At 53.0% G+C, this 20,812-nt stretch overlaps 7 protein-coding genes across 7 annotated transcripts; 4 read left to right on the forward strand and 3 right to left on the reverse strand.

Moving 5' to 3' along the window:
* Positions 1-367: 367 nt before the first annotated feature.
* CPAR01_07640 (uncharacterized protein) lies at positions 368-652 on the reverse strand (the record flags this gene model as incomplete). The annotated part of the gene is made up of 1 exon (XM_060491909.1): positions 368-652. The coding sequence occupies one exon, from the start codon at positions 650-652 to the stop codon at positions 368-370; it is 285 nt and encodes a 94-aa protein (XP_060348279.1).
* A 2,845-nt stretch (positions 653-3,497) lies between these two features.
* On the forward strand, positions 3,498-4,588 carry CPAR01_07641 (tat pathway signal sequence; the record flags this gene model as incomplete). Its single annotated transcript, XM_060491910.1, has 5 exons — positions 3,498-3,891; positions 3,949-4,079; positions 4,135-4,234; positions 4,287-4,450; positions 4,511-4,588. 5 exons carry the CDS (start codon positions 3,498-3,500, stop codon positions 4,586-4,588), a joined length of 867 nt encoding a protein of 288 aa, XP_060348280.1.
* Positions 4,589-4,737: 149 nt separating this feature from the next.
* CPAR01_07642 (short-chain dehydrogenase/reductase family Oxidoreductase) lies at positions 4,738-5,899 on the reverse strand (the record flags this gene model as incomplete). The annotated part of the gene is made up of 4 exons (XM_060491911.1): positions 4,738-4,880; positions 4,943-5,056; positions 5,121-5,295; positions 5,360-5,899. The coding sequence occupies 4 exons, from the start codon at positions 5,897-5,899 to the stop codon at positions 4,738-4,740; spliced, it is 972 nt and encodes a 323-aa protein (XP_060348281.1).
* Positions 5,900-8,049: 2,150 nt separating this feature from the next.
* Positions 8,050-9,588, reverse strand: CPAR01_07643 (acyltransferase; the record flags this gene model as incomplete). Its single annotated transcript, XM_060491912.1, has 1 exon — positions 8,050-9,588. The coding sequence occupies one exon, from the start codon at positions 9,586-9,588 to the stop codon at positions 8,050-8,052; it is 1,539 nt and encodes a 512-aa protein (XP_060348282.1).
* A 4,640-nt stretch (positions 9,589-14,228) lies between these two features.
* On the forward strand, positions 14,229-14,615 carry CPAR01_07644 (uncharacterized protein; the record flags this gene model as incomplete). Its single annotated transcript, XM_060491913.1, has 1 exon — positions 14,229-14,615. The coding sequence occupies one exon, from the start codon at positions 14,229-14,231 to the stop codon at positions 14,613-14,615; it is 387 nt and encodes a 128-aa protein (XP_060348283.1).
* A 528-nt stretch (positions 14,616-15,143) lies between these two features.
* On the forward strand, positions 15,144-18,920 carry CPAR01_07645 (linoleate diol synthase; the record flags this gene model as incomplete). Its single annotated transcript, XM_060491914.1, has 5 exons — positions 15,144-15,785; positions 15,843-16,063; positions 16,110-17,171; positions 17,232-18,266; positions 18,326-18,920. 5 exons carry the CDS (start codon positions 15,144-15,146, stop codon positions 18,918-18,920), a joined length of 3,555 nt encoding a protein of 1,184 aa, XP_060348284.1.
* An 860-nt stretch (positions 18,921-19,780) lies between these two features.
* Positions 19,781-20,779, forward strand: CPAR01_07646 (uncharacterized protein; the record flags this gene model as incomplete). Its single annotated transcript, XM_060491915.1, has 4 exons — positions 19,781-19,825; positions 19,878-19,895; positions 19,959-20,162; positions 20,219-20,779. 4 exons carry the CDS (start codon positions 19,781-19,783, stop codon positions 20,777-20,779), a joined length of 828 nt encoding a protein of 275 aa, XP_060348285.1.
* Positions 20,780-20,812: the final 33 nt, after the last annotated feature.

Raw genomic sequence — 20,812 nt, forward strand, 5'->3', positions numbered from 1 at the left:
ATTTGGGGATGTTTAAGTCCCGTAAATTGAGGACATTATCACCAAGTCATTGAGATATCACAGGCTGTCACGTGGGAACGTCATTGGCAATACCTAAACTCATGACACATGATTTATTTCATTGAGCCTACTGTATGTGGACTTTCTATTATCATTATACCCCCATACTACACAGATCCGTCCCTCGACCATCTCTTGGGTTACATATGGTATGAAAGTCGCCAAGTATCGAGGCCTTGTTGTTGGCCGAGCCAGCCTCGCGTCCAGTAAATGGTGAGGGGAGATGTGTGGGTTGGTGAAGTGCGCTTAAGGAGTGAGATTATTGCGTATTGCGTAATGCGCAATGTAGAAGATATGTTTGGTGGCTTTACACGAACCAGCTCTTGACCCAGTCGGTGGCGCGCTTGTAGCCCTTGTAAGTGCCATAGGCACTGTAAGTCTGAGGGACCGGCGTGGGGCTCGGGGTTGTGGCTGGCGGGGCACCGTAGGTGCCGTAGCTTCCGTACTTGCTGTAGTCGTACTTTCCGTAGTTGGTGTAACCCGATGTGGCTTGAGGGGCAGGGGCGGGAGCGGCCTCGGCGTTGGCCTCGGCAACAGGTGCGGCGAGGGCGGCCGAGGCGGCGGTCAGGATGAGAATGGCGGAGACCTTCATGTTTGCGTTTGGTGAAGAAGAGAAGTATGGAGACGAAGCGGCTTGGCTGGTTGAAGTTACTTTGGCTCTGACGACTTGATTATGTGAGATAATTGTTTGGTGGGTGATGAGGATAAGAGAGAGAGATCGTGGGATTGATGGTGGGATCACGGCAATACTTATGGCAGAGCCAAGCTGAGATTCAAGTTGCAGACGATGGTATTGTCTGGCATTCTTCCATGACTACTATACCGGCCACCCTTGAGCCCGAGTGATGAGGGTATACGCGCCGCATCTGGGATCGTGCTGATGACCTAGTAATCGTTGAGATGGCGTTTCCCTTTGGTGGATGAAGGGTATCCAGGCTAATGTGAACGGCTGCAAGGGAGCCCTTGAACTGAAAGCTCGCTAAGATGGAAGACACAATGCCTCTGGAAGCGGGGATACGCCTTGTAGGCAGAAACTTGCAAGATTACAGGGTAGGCGGTCGAATGGGTTGTGAATGGCGTCACAAGCTCATCCGGATGCGTCCGGGACGGCCGCAGGATGTTAGGAGTAGCCTCACGATGTCTCGAAGCCATCGGGCGATGTGTATACCACGCTAGAAGGGGGGCTCGCATGGCTTAGAGGACTTCAACAACCGGCTAAGAGATCGTCCTCGTATTCTTGCATCTCTGATGGTGTAGATGATGCAGAGATCATTGCATGTGGGTGTCATGACCGGGCAAGGGAGCTCCGAAAGGACCAAAATGGGCTGTTAGTCAAAGCTCACCTATGGATCAAAGATCACGTTGACTGCCACTGCTGGAAATGGAGCTAGGATCCAGTCCAAGATGTGAGTTCTTCACTTAATGCTCGAAGGTTGAACTGCAAAACATGTCTTGTCATCCGGTCACAGACAAGCACGATGCGAGCTCGAGGAAAATCCGATCCGGGCCGACTTCCAAGATACCAGTGACTGACACAATCGCGGACGATAACACGAGTGGAACCGTCCTCATGGCTACCAGGCTGAACCCGCCGTGTCTGAGAAGAGTGTCTGACATTGATGAACATCGTGATACCTATGCGAGGTCAAGCACGCTGAGAAACCCAAACAGGAATAGCCTCACAGCCTCAGTCCAAGTCGAGCAAACTCCGAGGTGAAGTCTCTGGTGGGGGAGCTTTTTTTCTGATTCTGCACGCTGACGGAGATCAGCCCTACTAACACGGAATTGGCTGCGGGACAAGCGGTTGCGTTAGTGTCAGCCCCCGCCCTTGTTACCATGCTATTTTGGTGACTGATTTTCGAAGCTTCGGTGGCTCCAAGACATGGTAGCGTGGATAGCCGGGGGTGGTCATGGCGGGTTTATGATGAGAGGTTGTCAGTTTACTGTAAACTTGAACTTTCCCATCCCGCTACCTCATGCAGATCCATGAGTCGACATAACCATGCAGGAGTCCATGCCTCTTTGGTACACGAAGGTCTCCCGGCAAGGGCCGCTTAACTCTTGTCCTTCTCGCGCTTATTCCGACGGCATGGTTTTAGTTCAGTTCGGCTCAGCGTAATTGCGACGGCGGCTGTGCTTGGTGCCAGAAACATGGACCCGAACACGACCGAAGGAAATCAGAAGGCCGTCGTGCCGTAATACCTAGATGGGCCTCTTATAACTTTGCTAATGTCAAGAGCAGATTCTGGGTAAAGTGGAAACTTGACTGAGGCCGGAAACTTGGAGGCTGCCACGTTGGGGGCGGTGGCTCCGTGGGCTGGAAGTTTACTATGTGGATGGCATCTAGCGTTGAAAGAATCCAGTCAGGCCAAGTAAGGGCTGGTGGTTGAGATTCGGTCTCATTGGAGCACGACTGAAGTCGATCTACCGCGAGTCTACTTGAGCTGTCTGTGTAGTCGATGATCAGGTGCTGCTGTTCCCATCTCACACGCAAGGGATGACACCAGATCCTAACGGATTGTGCAATTGCGCGAGAGCTGCCTTGTCGGAAATGATTCTCGATACGATGCCCCAAAAGTCCCTCGACATATACGATGACTGTCGACAGTGCAGACTGGTAAGCTCCCTACAGATACGAGATCTTACTACCCCAGACCGTCCATCTAGCATCACGTCAGGCGTCGGGGGAAAGGTTCGGAAACTTTGCGATTGGTGCCCGCAGGCGTCGAAGCTGCAAACTACCAGCCTAACAGTAGACAAGCGAGACAACCACCACGCTAAGCATGAGGATCCGTTCGACTTCCTCTCGTTTTCCCCTTCTCTCCTGGGACAGAGAAAGAGTTCGTGCCGAATTTCCCAGCCTTGGCATCGTGTGAGTTGCTGGGATGCCAGCAAGACCGGCGGGCAGCAATTCCCGCCTCGCTGCCCTCGCTGCGTGGGCGTAGCTGCCTCTCCACCTCGCGCAACCATCAGCCGCATGCGCCGGCGGATCAGCTGCAGCCAAACTATCGACGGCGACATTCCTGCCGCGGATGCCGTGTTCTGATAGGTACCAATTCTGGTGTCTTGGATCGTGGCAGGTGGGGGTTATGTTATTCGTGTGGTAGTGTTGGCGGGCGATTGAGTTTTGAGCATTCCAGCTGCTTTCGGTAATCGCGTGGCAACCTTGACGGCGCACCAAATATACAGACGCCTCATCGTTTTGTTTAGCTACAGGGACATGTGTGAGCCGTGCTTGGAAGGCTAGCGAGCATTCCTCATGTCAGACAAGAGTCGTTGGGTAGTCCGTCTTGCCCGTTGCTCCCTCGGACGAGCTTCCCTTGGATCACGATCGCTCCATATCCTTCCCCTCTCTCAAGTTTTTTCTTGACGCGTTGCTGGCGGTTCTTTTATTTTGTCTCTATCTGTTACATCTTGATACCAATTTTGTCGAAACCATGATGCAAGAAAAGGAAGACGAGTCGAGCTCGAGGCTGCTCGCTGGCCGTGTGCAAGAGTCCGAAGAGGATCTCGAGTCCCTGCAATCTGTTCCCGACGCGAGGCAACATGATACACAGAGGAGACGAGATTGGAGGAGGACTGTAGCTGTAGTTGTGGTCTTCGCCCTTTCGAACCTCTTTTCCATGCACTTGGGTGCCCATATGAGATCGACTACAGCGGATCTAGATGGCGCTTGTGCTGCTCACACGACGCAATGGTCGCCGGTATTGAAAGACGTGGATGTCGAATACAACTGGAAGCATTTCAACGGATCGTTCCTACAGGAAGATATCTTTAGGAAGGAAGCTTCGCCAGAGGTTGATGCGGCGTGGGAGTCAATGGGTGTAGATTGTGAGTAACATCCATTTTCATGGCTTCTCGCCTACCTTAGTAGCTAATAATCTCGAGATCGCGCTGGGGTCATATCAATTGAAGACGGCTTGAAGAGCGGCCTCGACATGTCTTTTGTAAGAAGGTCAGAAAAGTACGGCGCGGGCTTCTTCGTCAACGTCGAGGGAATGCATCACCTTCACTGCTTGGTAAGCCAACGGCAGCGACTCAGCTTGCAACGTATGGTGCTCATGATTGATACAGAACTTGGTTCGGAAATCCCTTTACTACAATTACGACTACTACAAGAAGATGGGCACGCATGCTTTCGCCAACGAGGAGCACATTGTCCGTCTCCATGTTTGTAAGTGGAAGCCATTCTCTCAACGTCTTCAACCATAGCTGACCCTCGGCAGCACATTGCCTAGACACCATCAGGCAAGTCCTGGTCTGCAACGTCGATACTGGTGTTCTGGGTCAGGTCTGGGCCGGCGACCCTCCGGCGCCATTCCCGGACTTCAACACCAAGCACATGTGCAAGAACTACGAGGCGATACAAGAATGGGCAGAGAAGCTTCAGGTGAGTAGAATTTGGTGTCTGATTTTGGTAGTATGAACGCACGCTGACATCGACGTACAGGCTCCTCCCGTCGATACCCTCCCTGGCGACTATACTGCACCTCCCGAGCCGAGTGATGTCCTTCCTACAACGCCATAGATACCAGAGTGGAGAGGTAATATTGCTGTAGGATTCAGATAGATGAATGATACTAAAACATAATGACGAATAGAGTTCAAAGCCATGTTGGAGATCCTAGACTTCCATGTGAGACGCCTGTAGCCTCAGGACTACATGTTCCTTGGCCACTAGTAGTTGAATTCCTGGCCAACAAGCTTCTCGCTCAACTTCCACAACCTATCCGCCTCGATTTTGTTGTTCGCCCAAGGGTAGATCTCCTCATCGTACTGGTCGGCAATACGGCAATCATTGAAGTACTGTCCGTTGAGACCTGGGCAGCATTAGCTTTCCGGTACATGACCTGCGACTCTGAAGCACTGCTGGAGAACTCACTCTTGATGTCAGGACTGAATGCAGTGTACACATGAGTGGCGATGCCCTGGTCTTCCGTCTTTGGGTGGAACTCCGTCCACATGTTCTTGGTGCCCATGACGATTTCCGTCTCCCCTGTTCGCACCGCGATTAGCGACAAGTTCTTCAAGTAACACGTCCTCACAAGTGCTTTACTCACGCAGTGAATCAAAGCTCTCCAAGTGGCCACCCAAATTGGTGAAGATGACGCCCGGATGCAGGCTGAAGCTCAGGAGACCCTCGCCGCCCAGCTTCTCGGCGAGTGAGAGAGCCATGAGGCAATTGGCCGTCTTGGACTGCGCATAAGCGATCCACTTGTTGTAGTGCTTGCCGTCCTGTGCCACGCTCTCCAGTCAGTGTCTGCAGCCTAGGCGCGATTCAAACAGCATGAGTACTGACATTGAAGTTGTAATCCGTCCACCGAATACGGCTCAAACGGTGCCCATCGCTGCTGACCGTCACGACCCTCGGCTCCTTTGCAGCAAGAACCTTTTTCAGAACCAAGTTTGTGAAAAGGAAGGGGCCGAGGTGATTCGTTCCAAACTGGCTCTCAAAGCCATCTTCCGTCTTGCTCCAGTCCGTAGCCATGATGCCCGCATTATTCACCAAAACATCAATGTGAGGCACATCCTCCCACCCATTCACAGTCTCCGCAGCCGCTCGCGCGCTCTTGAACGAGCTCAGGTCCAGCTCAAGCGTCTTGACAGCAACGGCCGGGAACGATGACGTCACGGCGTCGGCGGTCTGTTGGACTTTGGTGGTGTTGCGGCCCGCGAGGATGAGGAGGGCCGGAGAGGCGACGGCGACTGCTTGGGCGAATGCGGCGCCGAGGCCGCCGGGAGAGACACCGGTTACGAGGACTGTTTTCCCGGCGATGTGAGAGGCGTACTCGGCGACGAGTTCGGTGCCTGTTGTTTCACGGCCTAGCGTGGGAGCCATGGCTTCTTGTGTCCTGGTCGTAGTAGAGGGGTTGCTGGAATGCGTAGAATTTTGTATGGCAATGGTTGCACGAATTGATGATGTGGAAAGCCGTTGATGTTTCGTTAGAGACAGCATTAGTTGTAGACAGGTGGCATGTTTGTCTTTATAGAAGCTTCATGGCCATCTACATCTCCCGTCGCACTTCCGCATGTGGTAGTACAAGTCGAACGCCGTCATCTGCAGACGCAAGTAAGAAGCCTCTTAACTCCAGACCCAATGGGCATGAGGCGAGTGGGAGCCGAACGCCCAGAACTCATCTCGAGAACCATGGGGCTATGAAGCTGTAGTGCGCAGCTTGCGATCCTTCACGTTCGGTTGCAGCTCACAAGGGACAAAAGTCCAAAACCAATGGATATCCAGGGGAAGCCTGAAAGATCTTTGGTTTAAGTGGCCACCAAATGTAGCCCGGTGGGATGACATTGCCTGTATAGTGCATACTCATCCGGTCTTTACTACTACGAGAATTGAATAGCGGCACGCATCTCGTCGGCGTTAGGTTCAAAGATGCTATCAACAAAAGTTCCGTCTTGTCATTTAGCTTCCAGATCATCTATCGCCGAAATATTTGAGTCTCGTTTGTCGGACATTATTGCGAATTAAAAGGACGTGAGTAAACAAGAGGCGCCCGAGCCGGAGTTAAGAGATGGAAACCCCTTTAACGCCCGGGTCTTGGAGGAGCAAACGGTACCATAACTTTTCCGTGTGCCCGTCTCCCAAGGCAGAGGGATCAACGTTTGACTACGGAGTACACAGCACGGATTTGCGACAACCTGAACCCCATCCCGTCCACACGGCATGCATTCCTTGGCACACCGGCGCAGACACCGTGAATCATTGAAACACAACGGGCCGCCCCGATGGTCCCCCACTCCGGAAACCCACGGACCCCGTCGCAGCACCGTCACTTCCCCCGGGGCGCTTACCAGGTATGGGCTACCGATGGCACTCTCTTCTGGAACAGACACCAAGGTAGTACTAGGAATCGGTGTTGAACAACAAAACAAACAAATCTTAGTAGTACTTAGGTACCTTCCTCCTTGATAGGTTACTGCTTCACTGTACTTGTAAATGTTCATGGGCGTGATTCTCTGCACTTGAGCAAATACCAAGGAGTAAGTGAACGGATGGGCTTCCTGGCTGCACAGCCCTGCCTTACTCCCGGGCGTTCCTATCCGCCCATTGTAGGTACTGTACTTTACCTTGAGTACTTCGTGACGGGTGGTAGGAAAAGGCAAATGGCATCTCGGCACGGGAGCACCGGCTTCTATAGTGACACCGCATTTCAATCCTCCAGTTGAGACTCGAGCCTCTGCTAAGGTATCCGATCTATATTCTCACTAGTGCCTCTACTTCGTAATCCCCCCCTTTTCACCAACCAAAAGCTCTTAAAACGTCCTTCGCCCTGATTTAAATCGCCGCAGCCCAGGCCGACTCATCCGTCCGCCATTGACCATGCCAACTAAACTTGCTTCAGCCTCCTTATCAACGCCATTGAGACGTGTTTTCTGGGTCTTGGCAAGGGTACAGGGGGGGCGGGTGGGATGGGCCTAGTGCTCCCCGGGCCCAATGAAGCCTCCGTCCCGGGACCGGCGGATCGCTGCCCACTATCTCATTCCCATTCCCATTCCCATTCCCCATCCCACGCGGCCCATCTTCCCGGTTACCCACAGCTATCCGAAGATGCTTGAGCTGTTTATTGTCCCTTCAAACCTCCTTCGTTAAAACATCCGCTTCCCCCTCCTTTTTTCTTGTGTAGCCAAAGCTTTTCCGTCTCACGTTTCTTCGTACCTTGTGGCCGGCCATCTTACGTTGGATTTGTGCGATCTGTCTGTTAATCGAAACACGCAACGTCAGGAGGCTCACACCAGTCTACCTTGGGGCGCAACAACTCCTCTCCTCACCTCCCACCTGCTTCACAGAGAACCGTACCCGAGACTGAATGACTGAGAGCTGTACGATAATATTTACTCGAATGTCATCATGACTCTAGGTGCACCCGAAAACCAATAAGACAATATATATCACAGTATTCAACGCCTCCAACGCCGATATGCCATCTACACCGTCACATCCGATGCTGTTCGCCTCGTGGCTCGTTACTTCGACGACTACTCGTCTCGCGTGCAAAGACTCTCGATCCAGCGTGCCAGCTCTACGCTCTTGACGTCGACGGTTCTCCAAAAGACGTCGCTGCCCCAGACAGTCGGCACACCAAGCAAGACAATTCCGAGAAACCACGCCACGAGTCGCCCAATCACGCCAGTCTCGTCCCTACCGCCGACAAGCGCCCATACGTACGGCATCCAGCGATGCGAAAACACGTCGAGAACGGGTCCGTGGACAAGGTAAAGCGCGTAGCTGATGTCTGCGAGGTACTGCGCTAGTGGTGTCACGAACAGGTTCTGCAACACTTTGATATGTTGCAAAGTAATGACAATCTGGAATGCGCCAAGGGCATACCAGGGGAAGGAGACGAGGTCGCCACCCATGGTGAAGAAAGGCTCCATGGTGTTGTGCCAGAGTGGTGACATTCCCGGGGTGATGTCAGCCTTTTGGTTCGGCCAGCCAGCCACAAACAGGGCAAAAATCAGGTTACCGACGAGGAAAGTTTTGAACACGCGAACGGCAAGGGAGCTTGAGGACGAGTCCGACGCAGTCGAGGATTCCATGTCGGATGCCTCCTTGTTCTGCAGAGCGGCTGCCTTGCGCTCCTGGCGAGCTTCCTCGATCAAACCGACCTCGGCAAGGAACATGCCACCCAGGAACTCAAAGCCGGCCCAGTGGCCGCACTTGAGGCAGTAGATCATGATGGAGAAAACCGAAGCGAGACGCAAGTACGTCTTCATGCGGCTCACGCCAGTGAGAACGACAAACAGGAGTAGCGAGTGGGAGAATTCGATGGGGATGGTCCAGAGGTGGACATCATAGGGCAGAATCTGGGTAATATCCCACTGCCAGCTGAAGGTAATCCTCCACACTGCGTTCTTCCAGTCCACCAGCTGCTCCCACAGTGTAGGCAAGGGCTGTCCCATCCATCCCAGGCGAATCATGACGAGGATCATGAACGTAGACGCAGTGGTCGGTAGAAACAGGCGGAAACCACGGCGGAAGACACTGCTTGACAGGGTGCGATGCAGTCCATCGTAGTCATGTCTCCTTGCCTGCTTCAAAGACTTGAGAGACAGAACGAAGCCCGAGATGATGAAGAAGATGTGGACCATGGGCCGACCGCTGAAGATAACGCGGAAGAAGGGTAATTGCAGCGGGGAGGAAGCGACATGATCGTTTTCATCGGGAACGCCGTATGCCCTCGCCGTGAACCAGCCAACATGTTTCTCTGTGAAGTGGCAGAAGAAGACAATCAGCGATGCAACGCCGCGCAGACCATCGAGCCACGAGGTAGGATATAAGCGCCGGTGTTTGAAGTCGTTGGGTCGGAGTCGGCGCTGGACGAAAGAGGGCAGCAGGAAAAAGAGGATTGCCGTCAATCGTGCGAACAGGGAGCTGGATTGCGCGGGAGGGCTCGAGCCACCAGGTGATGAGGGTTCTGAACTCGAATTGACGTTTCCCAGAGGGGAGTAGGAGTATGCGCTCGGGGAGATACGGGCAACAGCTCCCCGGAGGGAGCGAACGACGAGGGGGATCATGGCGATGATGATGGCTATGTCGTCGGCATGCCCTTGAAGAGGAGTTTTTCGAAGATTTGACGTCGGCTCAAAGGAGAGGTGGTGTTTGCGAAATGTGTAGTTGTCGGCGCGCTGGTCTTAGGTATCGTAGCCGGGCTGGCTGTCGGTTGAACGTGGACTCGATGAACGGCGGATCGTGTGAGGCGTCGGATGTCACAATCGACGTGGCTCGGCAGAGTTTCAAGACCACCCAGACAGACGGACCACAGAGTCAGCGAGGTACGACTGAGGACGAGCCGGGAGCAGCCGGCAGTTCGGCGACGAGGCACAGGCGGAAGCGAAGAATGTTGACGATCTAGAAAGGTGCGTAGAAAAGGTTGAGGGAAAAGTTGAGGGGAAGGAAAGCTAGTCGTGCCGGCTACACAGAAGAAGGGAACTCGACTCGAGTCGACTCGAAATTGGGTTTGGCGGCAAAAAGGACGCCAGAAGGCAAAGACGGCGGGAGCTTGGCGAGCTTGGCGTTGCGTTGCTCCTTGACAGATGGCGCTAATCTGCCCAGGGACAAGGGGGTAAACCGCCAAAACCGCAAGGGGGGGAATAGGCCGCTGGTTGGAGATGTCGTACGGTTACTCGTGGGTGTGTGCAGGATCGAAATCCTTCTTGCAGGTCGGATGCGTGCTCAAGTGGGAATGGCGGCTTACTGACGCGGGCTGTTGTGCTAGGCCCGAAAAGTGAGTGTTGGAGAAGGGAGGGACTCGGGGAAGGCGGCGAGTGGATGGATAAATGGGCGAGGATTCCCCCCTTTTTTTTCTTTCTTTCTTCTGGAAGCGATATTGTTCAGAAGCGGCCTTTTGTTTTTGATCTGGAGCATTCAGTGTTCAATGCAGTTGGGCAGTCAGAGATACGATGAATTGCGGCACAGCTCGTGTTTGCAGCCTGACTTGCAGTGTCTGCAATGGCGAGAAGAACGCGCGAATACGCAGTACCCTTTACGAATACAACGACAAAAGCTGCATTGGATTCCGAGGTGCTTGCCTCGCCTTCGGGTAGGTACGAGATAGTAGGGCAAGATGAGATGAGATGAAATGAGATGGGGAAGCTACGACTCGCTCAGATTATCCCACTGCAAAGCGTCGAGAGAACAGAAACAGACGGGAAACGTAATGGAAGGTACCTAAAGTAGGAACAGACAGTGGAAGGGAAAGAAAACCTTTGCCTCAATACTACTTACCTTACTAATTGAGATATTGTCCCCTCTGCATTCTCTTCCTCTTTCTGTTCTATTGACCTTGGTGGTGCAATTATTCTGAGGCAGAGGATGAACTCTATAAGAAAATAGGAAACAGCTGTTGTGTGGTGCTTTCCCCAGACATCTCCACCCATCTGCTCCTTCCTTGTCTGATGGATTACGCCCGGCGTTGCCCCTTCTGATTTGAGTTCTGGGCAGCTTCCCACCTTCCCACCTTTCCAAGATCCATCCACCGAGGCGGGAATCCACTGGTGGCTCCTGCTTCCCGAGTCCACAGACTATGTACCTACAGCGGTCCTCATCTCTGGACTCTGGAGACCCTGAGTCTAAACTCAAAATGTCCTTAGCCGATGCCACCCTCAAAGTCAATCTCCATTCTCATTCTCTAATTTCGTAACCTTCCACCCAGACACGCCAGAGTAGATGAACTATCACCTTGATTGTCAGCCAATTTTCTCACAGACCTGAGTCTCTATGCGTGAAGCTGAGTACCTGAGAGAGAAGTCTTGACGAGCCTGATAGATATTCGTTGAGAACATCATGATGATTGGAGGAAAAGCCAACAGAAGAGAGGAAGGTAGCGCGCTTGGGTACGTGTTATTCGTACTTGCCCGGGCGGGTGATCCTCCTTCCCAGTTGAACTGAGGTGACCCGCTGAGACGAGGTACCTTACTTAGGTACTTGGGTTTGTACTCAGGCAGGCACTCAGGCAACCCAGGCTGCCAGGGAAGGAGAGGCATGGAGGCAATTGAGTTTCACCACCGAGTTGTTTGCAGTGAATACCTAGGTAATCCCCAACTTCAACGACACCCCACCCATCTCCGCAAGGATGTTGCACTTCTTCATGATCAACAATGGACAACTTGACCCGACCAATGTCAAATATCCCTACGAAGCCCGCTCTGCAACAGTCGCATTGCTTGTAATAGCGCCTCGACCCTGCGCCAACGATACCGACGCGTCCCTCGCATTCCTCCAGACCCGGCCCCAATCCCCTTTTCATGCCTCATACCCGAGAACTGCCTTGGCGACCCAGACATAACAGCTCGACGTTCGCTGGTGCAGGCTATCAGCGCAAACAGAACCCCAGCGCCGGACTTAGGCGGACCTAGGGATACTGTCCACTGCATTGAGTCGGCTTGCTTCAGCCATAGCCAGTTCAGACACGCTCTGTTCGAGATGGGTTACCCACGCCATCATCTGCCACTCCTGGGCCCTCAAGCACTACCACCATGCCAAGACTTAACTTCCGTAATCCCTCATGGGTGCAACTGGGAATAGGTCATTCAAGCTTTTCCATAGGAAATGTCCTCTTCGTCTTGTTGGACTAACATTTGCTGAGCCATGGCCAAGCGCCTCAGAGTCAGTCGCACACGATTATTCCTAGCGACCCTTCTCTCAACACTGGCCAGCAGTTCCAAATAGCTGCTAGACTCTGTCACGCTTTCTCGACGCCTGAAACGGTCTCAGGCTCTACAATCACTGTTGGGATTCTTCAAAACGCCATGCATGGCTAAAGAGAAACCAGCCACCATAGCCCCCAGCGGTATTGAGCAATCGGGGTGTCGGCCAGGTTGTCAACGTTTTGCCCGGAAAAGGCATCCTAGAAACCCGTCTCCCGCCGCACCATGTGCTGCACTGCACTTCTTCTTTGGTCCCCCTCTGTCAACCGGCCTATGCAAGCAACTTACGATCCCTCGCCTCGTGTCTTCAACCTGAGTAGCCAGCTTTGCGTCATATCATAGGTCTCCCAGTCAGCGGCCAATTGATACAAACTAAGCTAGTGCCCACGCATCTGCTGTTTGTAAGCTGACTGCAGTCTTGAACGGTATCATCCCGCACCGGCTCCCCCGAACTGCATGAAGCCGGCCTCTGTGGCCACGCACTCGACTGCTCGCCAGCAGGGTTAAGACAGGTTCGACCGGCACCATCTCAGCCCTATGAGTATACCTACTGACATGGCCTCCAGGACTGTCTGCTATAAGCGGACTGCCTATAGCGCACTGGCCCCATCGCAACATGACATTCCTAGCCGACTTGCACAGGTCAGCAATTGGTACTCGACTGGCTCTCAAAAGGCACGCGAGATGTTTGCCCATCATCACAATCTGAGTCGGACCATTGGGGCTACTATGCCAATCAGAATTTGCTTACATTCGGCGTGTTCTGCCTCGTTCGAACCATCACGTTGTTTTTGTTTGTCAAGCTGGGAGACAATGCCTCGGAGATTTGAGTTCCAATTCCATCAACAAGCCCAGAGCCTCTCATCAATTACCCCGGATTCCTTCCATTTCCAATCCGCGGAAAGGAACTGTCGACGGCTGCGGTAGCCCGTGTCTCAGACCCCGCAATCCAAGGGAGCGAGACCATCCCTCCCGACGGAAGGACTTGGACATCTCATCAAATAGTCGGCATTCTATGAGTCTCGTAGGTTTGATCGATGGCGGTCCGGCCGGTCTTTGTGAAATGAGGCACGGGAGCAGACAGCAAGGGTACCAGATCATTATCTTGTGCACTTTTTCGGTGACGACGTCCATGGCGGGTTATCCTTGATCTTTGAGTACGACCAGTAATTCGCCAATGCGGATACTGTTGCACCGCCCAGCGGCACAGGACTATGTATGTATCGTCCAGTGAGATGGAGGCGGACGGCTGAAGGATCACTGCGCATTGGCCCCAAATGCCCCCACGCAGAAAAGAAATGGTGGTGCGCCTCTTATTCGACTGGCTTGCACAGAGTGCTGACACCCATCGCCAAGCAGTTGACATGACCAAACGGGCCCTAGTCGACCTCAACGACTTCACCTGTTCCGCGAGCTATCGAAGCACGTTGGTGCAGAGTTGCAATATCTCCTCACACCGGGCAAACGCAGTGCTACGGTGCAGTTTGTCAATAAATCAGATATCAAGGCTGTTTCCGGAACACAGCAGAGCAGGCGGGGGGCCCTCCGGTAACATCGTAAGCACAGTTGCGGCCGCATAACATGTTCTCACCATTCCAACAACGGCCCCCCCCCAGCCGTGGTCAACTCCAACTGACCCGAGCCAAACCGTTCCAGGCATTATCAAGTCCCTGCAACTCTGTCAAAAACCGGGGACCGCCAATTCGCATATGCACTACCAGGCCCTAAACGGCCGGGAATGGCGTGGGCTTGAACAGGGTCAACAAGGCAGCTCCCGTGGAACATACGCATTACGGCAAATACGTCCGAGAATGAAGACAGCAAGTTACGAGCTAGATTGGTCCCTGGTAGCCTACGACATTATCACATGTTGACCAACTTCAGCAAGAGATCGACTCATAATACTTGTGGTATCCGTAGGTGTCGCGCAAATACGATCTCATCTCCCCCGCCGGCGCCCATACATTCACCGAAATCCCGGCTGAGACAGAGTCATCGCTCCAACTGGCATGACACCAAGAAAGAAGGCGGCCTGGCATACGAATCATCTCTTCAATGATTGGCCATTGGCGCATCTCGCTGCCCTCATCAGGAACTCATTGACTTCAGCTACTTCTCTAGTAGCATCATGTCTTGCACAGTGCTTGCTGTTTTCGTTCTCTTCTAGCTCGGCGGAAGAGGAAAGCTCTGCAACTCTTTGCTGCTTCTGTTGTCCCATCCACCATACCCGGAGTCGTAGGCAGGCACGCAGGGGACATTCAGCTGCGCCCTCGCAGCCCCCACGATGCAGAAGTCGGCCTGCGATATCAACCATTATTGGTTCGGCGCCGCACGACAGCAGGGGGGGTTCGTTGGTCCCTAGCTTCGCATCCCGGCCAATCGTCTCCCATGTTTAGTCAACAGACGCATTTCTTCATCACCGTCGACTTCTTCATCAGGCCAAGCCTGGTCAATGATTGGCGTACCTCCATAGTACCTCGGGAGCGAAGCCCTACAAGACGACCAAACTAGTAGCGGGAAGCCTAGGAATACATTTTGCTTCATCGTCTTGCGCTATTGCCTAGCACAAACCCATGACGGCCTTGTGGAGCTTCGAGAGCTGACCTCAGCGCCAACGAGGGGACTAAACGAGAAAAAGTATCCCAGCCTGATCCTCAACACCATGTAGCACAGTGTCTACTGGCTCACCCGATTCCACTACGCCTCGTCATGGAGGGGGTATCTGTAATTCCATATCTGCTCGCCTCGGACAATGTTGTCCGCTGTCAATTCCATGGGGCAAGAAGCGGCCTGCTCACATACATATATGAAGGAACCCGTCGCCCCAAATCCGAGCCTGCCTGTGTAAACGATACCTTCCTTTTTCCTTCAAGTTCAACTTTTCTCTCTCCTTCAACTTGCAGTCGACTGGACTATCCGCCAGCATGTCTCAAGCCCAGGAGCAATTCCCTAAGCACCAGCCTCTCCTCACGGAGGTGTCGGAGAAGTTGGCGGCTGCTCGCAACCTCGTTCACAAGTCCCTTTCCGCAGTCCCACCGCATCCTGAGCCAGCTCCAGGTACCGCTGCGCAGCAACCTGAACCGACAAATCTTTTGCAGGATATCAAGAAGCTCGGCTTCCAGGACTTTGAGACCTTGGCCGAGTTCGGCATCACCGCTGTGAAAGGCAAGATCGACGACAATGAGTTGCTCTTGGAGCATCTCATCCAGCTTTTTGCCAAGTTGCCTCGCGGCACCGTCAAGGGCAAGAAGCTTGAGTATGGCTTGATCAACCAGCTTTGGAATGGTATTGACCATCCGCCTATGACGACTCTGGACGAGACGTTCAAGTATCGTGCAGCCGACGGCTCCAACAACAACATCCACAGCCCGGCCATGGGCGCAGCTGGCACAGCATATGCTCGGTCAGCTCCGCCAATCACCTATCAAACTCCCAATCAGCCGGATCCCAGCCTTCTGTTTGATATGCTCTTTGCTAGAGGCGAAGGATTTAAGCCTCATCCCAACAAAATCTCAAGCTTCCTCTTTTACTTGGCTACCATCATCACTCATGATATCTTCCAAACTGTGAGACACTCTACCTCGCACTGGTTGAAGTCGGGTTGCTAATCGAACACACCATAGGACGGCCTCAGCGGTATCAACAAGACATCCTCCTACCTCGACCTTTCTCCTCTCTATGGTCGCAACCAAGAGGAGCAAGATCAAGTCAGGACAAAGCTGGATGGCAGACTCAAGCCTGACTCGTTCTCTTCCAAGAGAGTTCTCGGTTTCCCTCCCGGCGTCGGTGTTCTTCTGATGATGTTCAACCGCTTCCACAATTATATCGTTACACAGCTTGCAAGGTTAGATCATCCATCCCGAAATTCGAACTACACTAATGGAATTTAGCATCAATGAAAACAACCGATTCAACAGACCTCCTGGCGATGCCATCGATCCCGAGGCTGAGGCCCCCAAAAAGCCAACGGAGCCGGAGGGAGCCTTTCCAGTCGGTCACCCAAGATACCTGGACTGGATTGAATCCCCAGCCTATAAGGAATATACGGGCACCCCCGAGTACAAGGAATGGGCCAGGTGGACTGCTTGGGTCAAATTCGACAATGACCTTTTCCAAACAGCGCGTCTCATCACTTGCGGTCTCTACGTCAGCATCGTCCTTCGCGACTACGTTCGTACCATCTTGAACATGAACCGCTCGCCTTCAAGCTGGGCCCTGGATCCCCGTACCAATGAGGGCAAGAGTATTCTCCGAGCCGAGACTCCCGAGGGTACCGGAAACCAAGTCTCTGTCGAATTCAACCTCATCTACAGATGGCATTGCACCATTTCTCCCAAGGACGCCAAATGGACCGAAAAAGCGTTCCGCGAGCAACTCAAGATTAAGGGGGAGGCCAAGGATGTCAAGGACTATACTCTCATGGAGTTCGGTCATGCTGTGAGGGACTGGGAGAGACGTATCAGTGATGACCCCGTCAAGCGTGACTTTGCCGGCCTGAAGCGTGGCAAAGATGGCGCCTTCCGCGAAGAGGATTTGGTCAAGATCTTCAAGGAGTCCGTCGAGGATGTTGCTGGTTCTTACGGCGCGAACAGAATCCCCGAGATCATGAAACCGATCGAGGTGCTCGGTATGATGAACGCACGAAAATGGAATGTCGCCACTCTCAACGAGTTCCGTGATCACTTTGGCCTCACCAGACATCCGACATTTGAGGATATCAACCCGGACCCCGAAGTCGTCAAGAAGCTGAGATATCTCTATGGCACTCCAGACCAGGTTGAGCTGTACCCTGGATTGGTCGCTGAGAAGGCCAAGGAGCCCATGTCCCCGGGAAGTGGGTTGTGTGGCGGCTTCACCATGACCAGAGCTATCTTGTCTGATGCCGTTGCCCTGGTTCGTGGCGACCGATTCTACACCATTGACTACACGCCAAAGAACCTGACAAACTGGGGGTAAGTTTTCCCGATTTCTGTCGCGCAAATGAGTCCAAACAACCACTAACTTTTGAACAGTTTCAATCAGTGCAGCTACGATCACAACGTTGACCAGAGCCATGTTCTGTACAAGCTGGTGTTCCGCGCTTTCCCCAACTCATTCGAGCAGAACAGCGTTTACGCCCATTTCCCTCTCACGGTGCCCTCTGAAAACAAGAAGATTCTCGAGGACATCAACAGAGCCTATCTCTACTCGTGGAAGGAGCCAGTCACCAAGCGCAGCATGATTCCCATCTTCTCCCACAAGGCTGTCAGCGAGATTCTGTACAACCAGACAGACTTCAAAGTTGTCTGGGGCGATGCCATCCGTCACCTGGTCGCGCAGCCCGGCAAGGAGCACGGCAAGGACTTTTGCCTGGCTGGTGATGGGAAGGCCAACACACAGAACCGCACTCTGGTCAGGAAGGCTTTGATCACGGGTCCTTGGGAGAAGGAAGTTTTCAAGTGGTACACTCACACTACGCCTCGGTTACTGAAGCAGAACAGCTTCGCAATCAGGAAGGGCGTTAGAGAGGTTGACCTTGTTCGGGACGTCATTAACCTTACAAACACACGATTCAATGCCGCTCTCTTCCACCTGCCCATCAAGAACGAGGACTCGCCATGGGGTGTTTACACTGACCAGGAATTGTATGTGGTTGTCGCCACTCTTTTCCAGTCTGTTTTCCTGGATGCGGACATTGGCAATAGCTTCAAGTTGCGGACGATCGCGCGAGAGCTCGGCCAGGGCCTGGGCAAGCTCATGAGCCTCATCTGCCTGACCATTTCCAAGGCTGGCTTGATCACGGACATTGTCGCCAAGATCAGAGAGGGAGAATCCTCGCTTCCCACCTTTGGAAACCATCTCATTGAGCGCCTTCTTGCTGACGGCAAGGACATTGAAGAGGTCGTTTGGGGTACCATCATGCCAGTCGTCACCGCCAATGTTACGAACCAGTCGCAAGTCATGGCTCTTTGCATCGACTACTACCTTGGAGAGGGTCACGACCACCTAAAGACTCTTTACAAGCTGGCTCATGAGGATACACCCGAGGCGGATGAGAAGTTGATGAAGTAGTAAGTCTAACCCAAACACTTCCTGTAGGTTGGAAATTCCTCTAACGTTGTCTCAGCATGCTCGAGGGTTGCAGGCTCCGCGGTACCGTTGCAGTCTACCGTGAAGCCGTTACTACCCAGGTCATCACCGACTACGCTCCTTGCTTGCTCGACCCCAATGACCCGACCTCGCGCACGCCGAAGATCAACGACGATATCGACGGCACCAAGTACGAAGTCAAGATCCCCAAGGGTCAAAAAGTCCTGTGCAACCTGATGACGGCCGGTCGCGACCCGACCATCTTTGAGGCCCCCAATGAAGTGCGTCTCGACCGCCCTCTCGAGTCGTACGTCCACTACGGTCTCGGCCCCCACTGGTGTGCTGGTAAGGAGATCAGCCGCGTGGCGCAAACGAGTCTGTTCAAGCAGATTGTCGGACTCAAGGGACTGAGGAGAGCCGACAAGACGTCCACTGGAAACGGAGGCGGTGGGAAGCTCAAGAACATGCCTGCCGGTGCTTGGCCCGGCCAGGTCGGCCTCCCTGTTGGCAGCAATCAGAACGGCGCCAGCAAGAAGGATGAGCCCTGGCTGGGTCTGCGCACCTTCATGACGGCCGATCAGAGCTCATACTGGCCTGTGCCGACGACGATGAGAATTGAGTGGGACGAGTAAGAAGGGGAAATTGTTGAGTTAATTTGTACGAAAAAAGGGTGTAGGATTATTCATGATGGAGTACTGTATGAGACTGGGTCACGATTACTTGGGTTTAATCAAAGATTTCTTAATTGGCTTTCCATCGTCGTGATCAGTTGCAATTGAGTTAAGTAGACTTTGACCAGTGCCCGAAGAAACAAAGGGACTAACGACAAGGAACAACTAAGCCTGTCTAATTCATAAATCCGGATGGAAACTTTTGGTTTAATAACAAAATTAGTAAAGCAGGCTGAGCACCATGAAAACCCCAGCACCGTAACCACTACTCGGCACATACTCTGTAATGGCATAGGGAGTCACAGCATGAAGTATCGTAGCCAGTTTCTCCGCAAAAGATCCATTTTCATTGTATCATCTTGGACATGAGAGAGATACTTGCTTTTGCTCTTTGAAAGACTCCTCCCAATAAGTCCCAATATTTTTGACCGCGCAGTCCAGCTGTGTTGACCATGTGCCACTATCAACAAGAAGTACCTGCTAGGTACCTTGGATGCAGGTGTCGATTCCTTGCATACATGGGGCGGCTGACCCTAGTTCGATTCTGGAAAGGGAGAGAACCTTATGTTTCGCTTTTTTTTTACGACCGGTCATCCATGTGTTGGGCCGAACTCATTTCCTGCACGTTGCCGATAGCGGATTGATCAATGCCCGGACACGACAGTACCAATATCTCTCTTAATTGGCAATGATGTACGTATGTCTCTTGCCCATAAGTCTAATCAATTTGTCGCAATCGAAAGATAGTCTTTCTACAGTTGTCATTACATCGTTAGCATTCAACGGAACAGTAGAGTGTCTTTACATGTGCGTTGGTTGTCATGGACATACCAGCCGCAGCCAATGCACTCGGCACACTTGGGGCAGTAAGTTCCCGTCGTCACTAGAGATGAAATAAGAAGCACTCACACTCTGCAGGTCTGCTGGTCTATTCAGGTGCGTTTCGGTCAGATTGAATTTTTTTTTTGGATAGTGTCCTGACGGTCGGCCGTTGCGTAGCTTATTCCACAAATTGTCATCAATTACCGACGCCATAATGCTACCGGTCTGCAGCCTTCGATGATGATGCTCTGGGCGTGGGCCGGCGTTCCGTTGGGTGTCTACAATATCGTCGAGGACTTCAACATTGCCCTGCAGATCCAACCCCAGATCTTGACATTCCTAAGTCTCGCTACTTGGATCCAGTGCTTCTACTACCAAAGAGTAACATCTCCCATGCGATTCCTCACCTGAAATTGTCTTACTCACCTCGGTCATAGAAATGGTCTATCCTCCGCTCTCTCGCTGTCGTGGCCCCTATCGCAACCGTCATGGCCGGAATCCAAGTCGCCCTCGTCATTGGCCTCCGCATTGTCAAGGCCCGCGGCACAGATTGGCCCATGATCCTCATGGCTTCCCTCTCCGCCGCCCTCCTGGCCGCCGGAGTACTCCGACACTACTGGGACATCTACCTTCACCGCACCGTTCGCGGCATCTCCTTCATCTTCGTCAGTATCGATGCCGCGGGCGACGTATTCTCTCTCGCGTCCCTCTTTTTCCAGCGCCGGCTTGATATGTTGGGGGTCGTCATTTACGCGACTGAGTTTGTGCTCTGGTGCGGGGTGTTTGCGTGTGGAGGATACTTTAATTTGTTGCCCTGGGTGAGGAAGAGATTGCAGGCGAGGGAGGAGGCTGGGAGGTCGAGCGAATTGGAGACGCCGGGCTCAGATGCTGTGGCCAACGGCATTGCTTTGCATGATTTGCCTTCTTCGACGTCCGTCTTCCGGACTGCGTCCGGAGACGATTCTGGGCTCCGATCTAGAACGGTGGCTTCGCTGTGAGCCCGGAGGAAGCCGAATAGACCATTTAATGCA

Source organism: Colletotrichum paranaense (assembly GCF_030867605.1).
Source record: "Colletotrichum paranaense strain IMI 384185 chromosome Unknown Scaffold_6.1, whole genome shotgun sequence".
Lineage (NCBI taxonomy): Eukaryota > Fungi > Ascomycota > Sordariomycetes > Glomerellales > Glomerellaceae > Colletotrichum > Colletotrichum paranaense.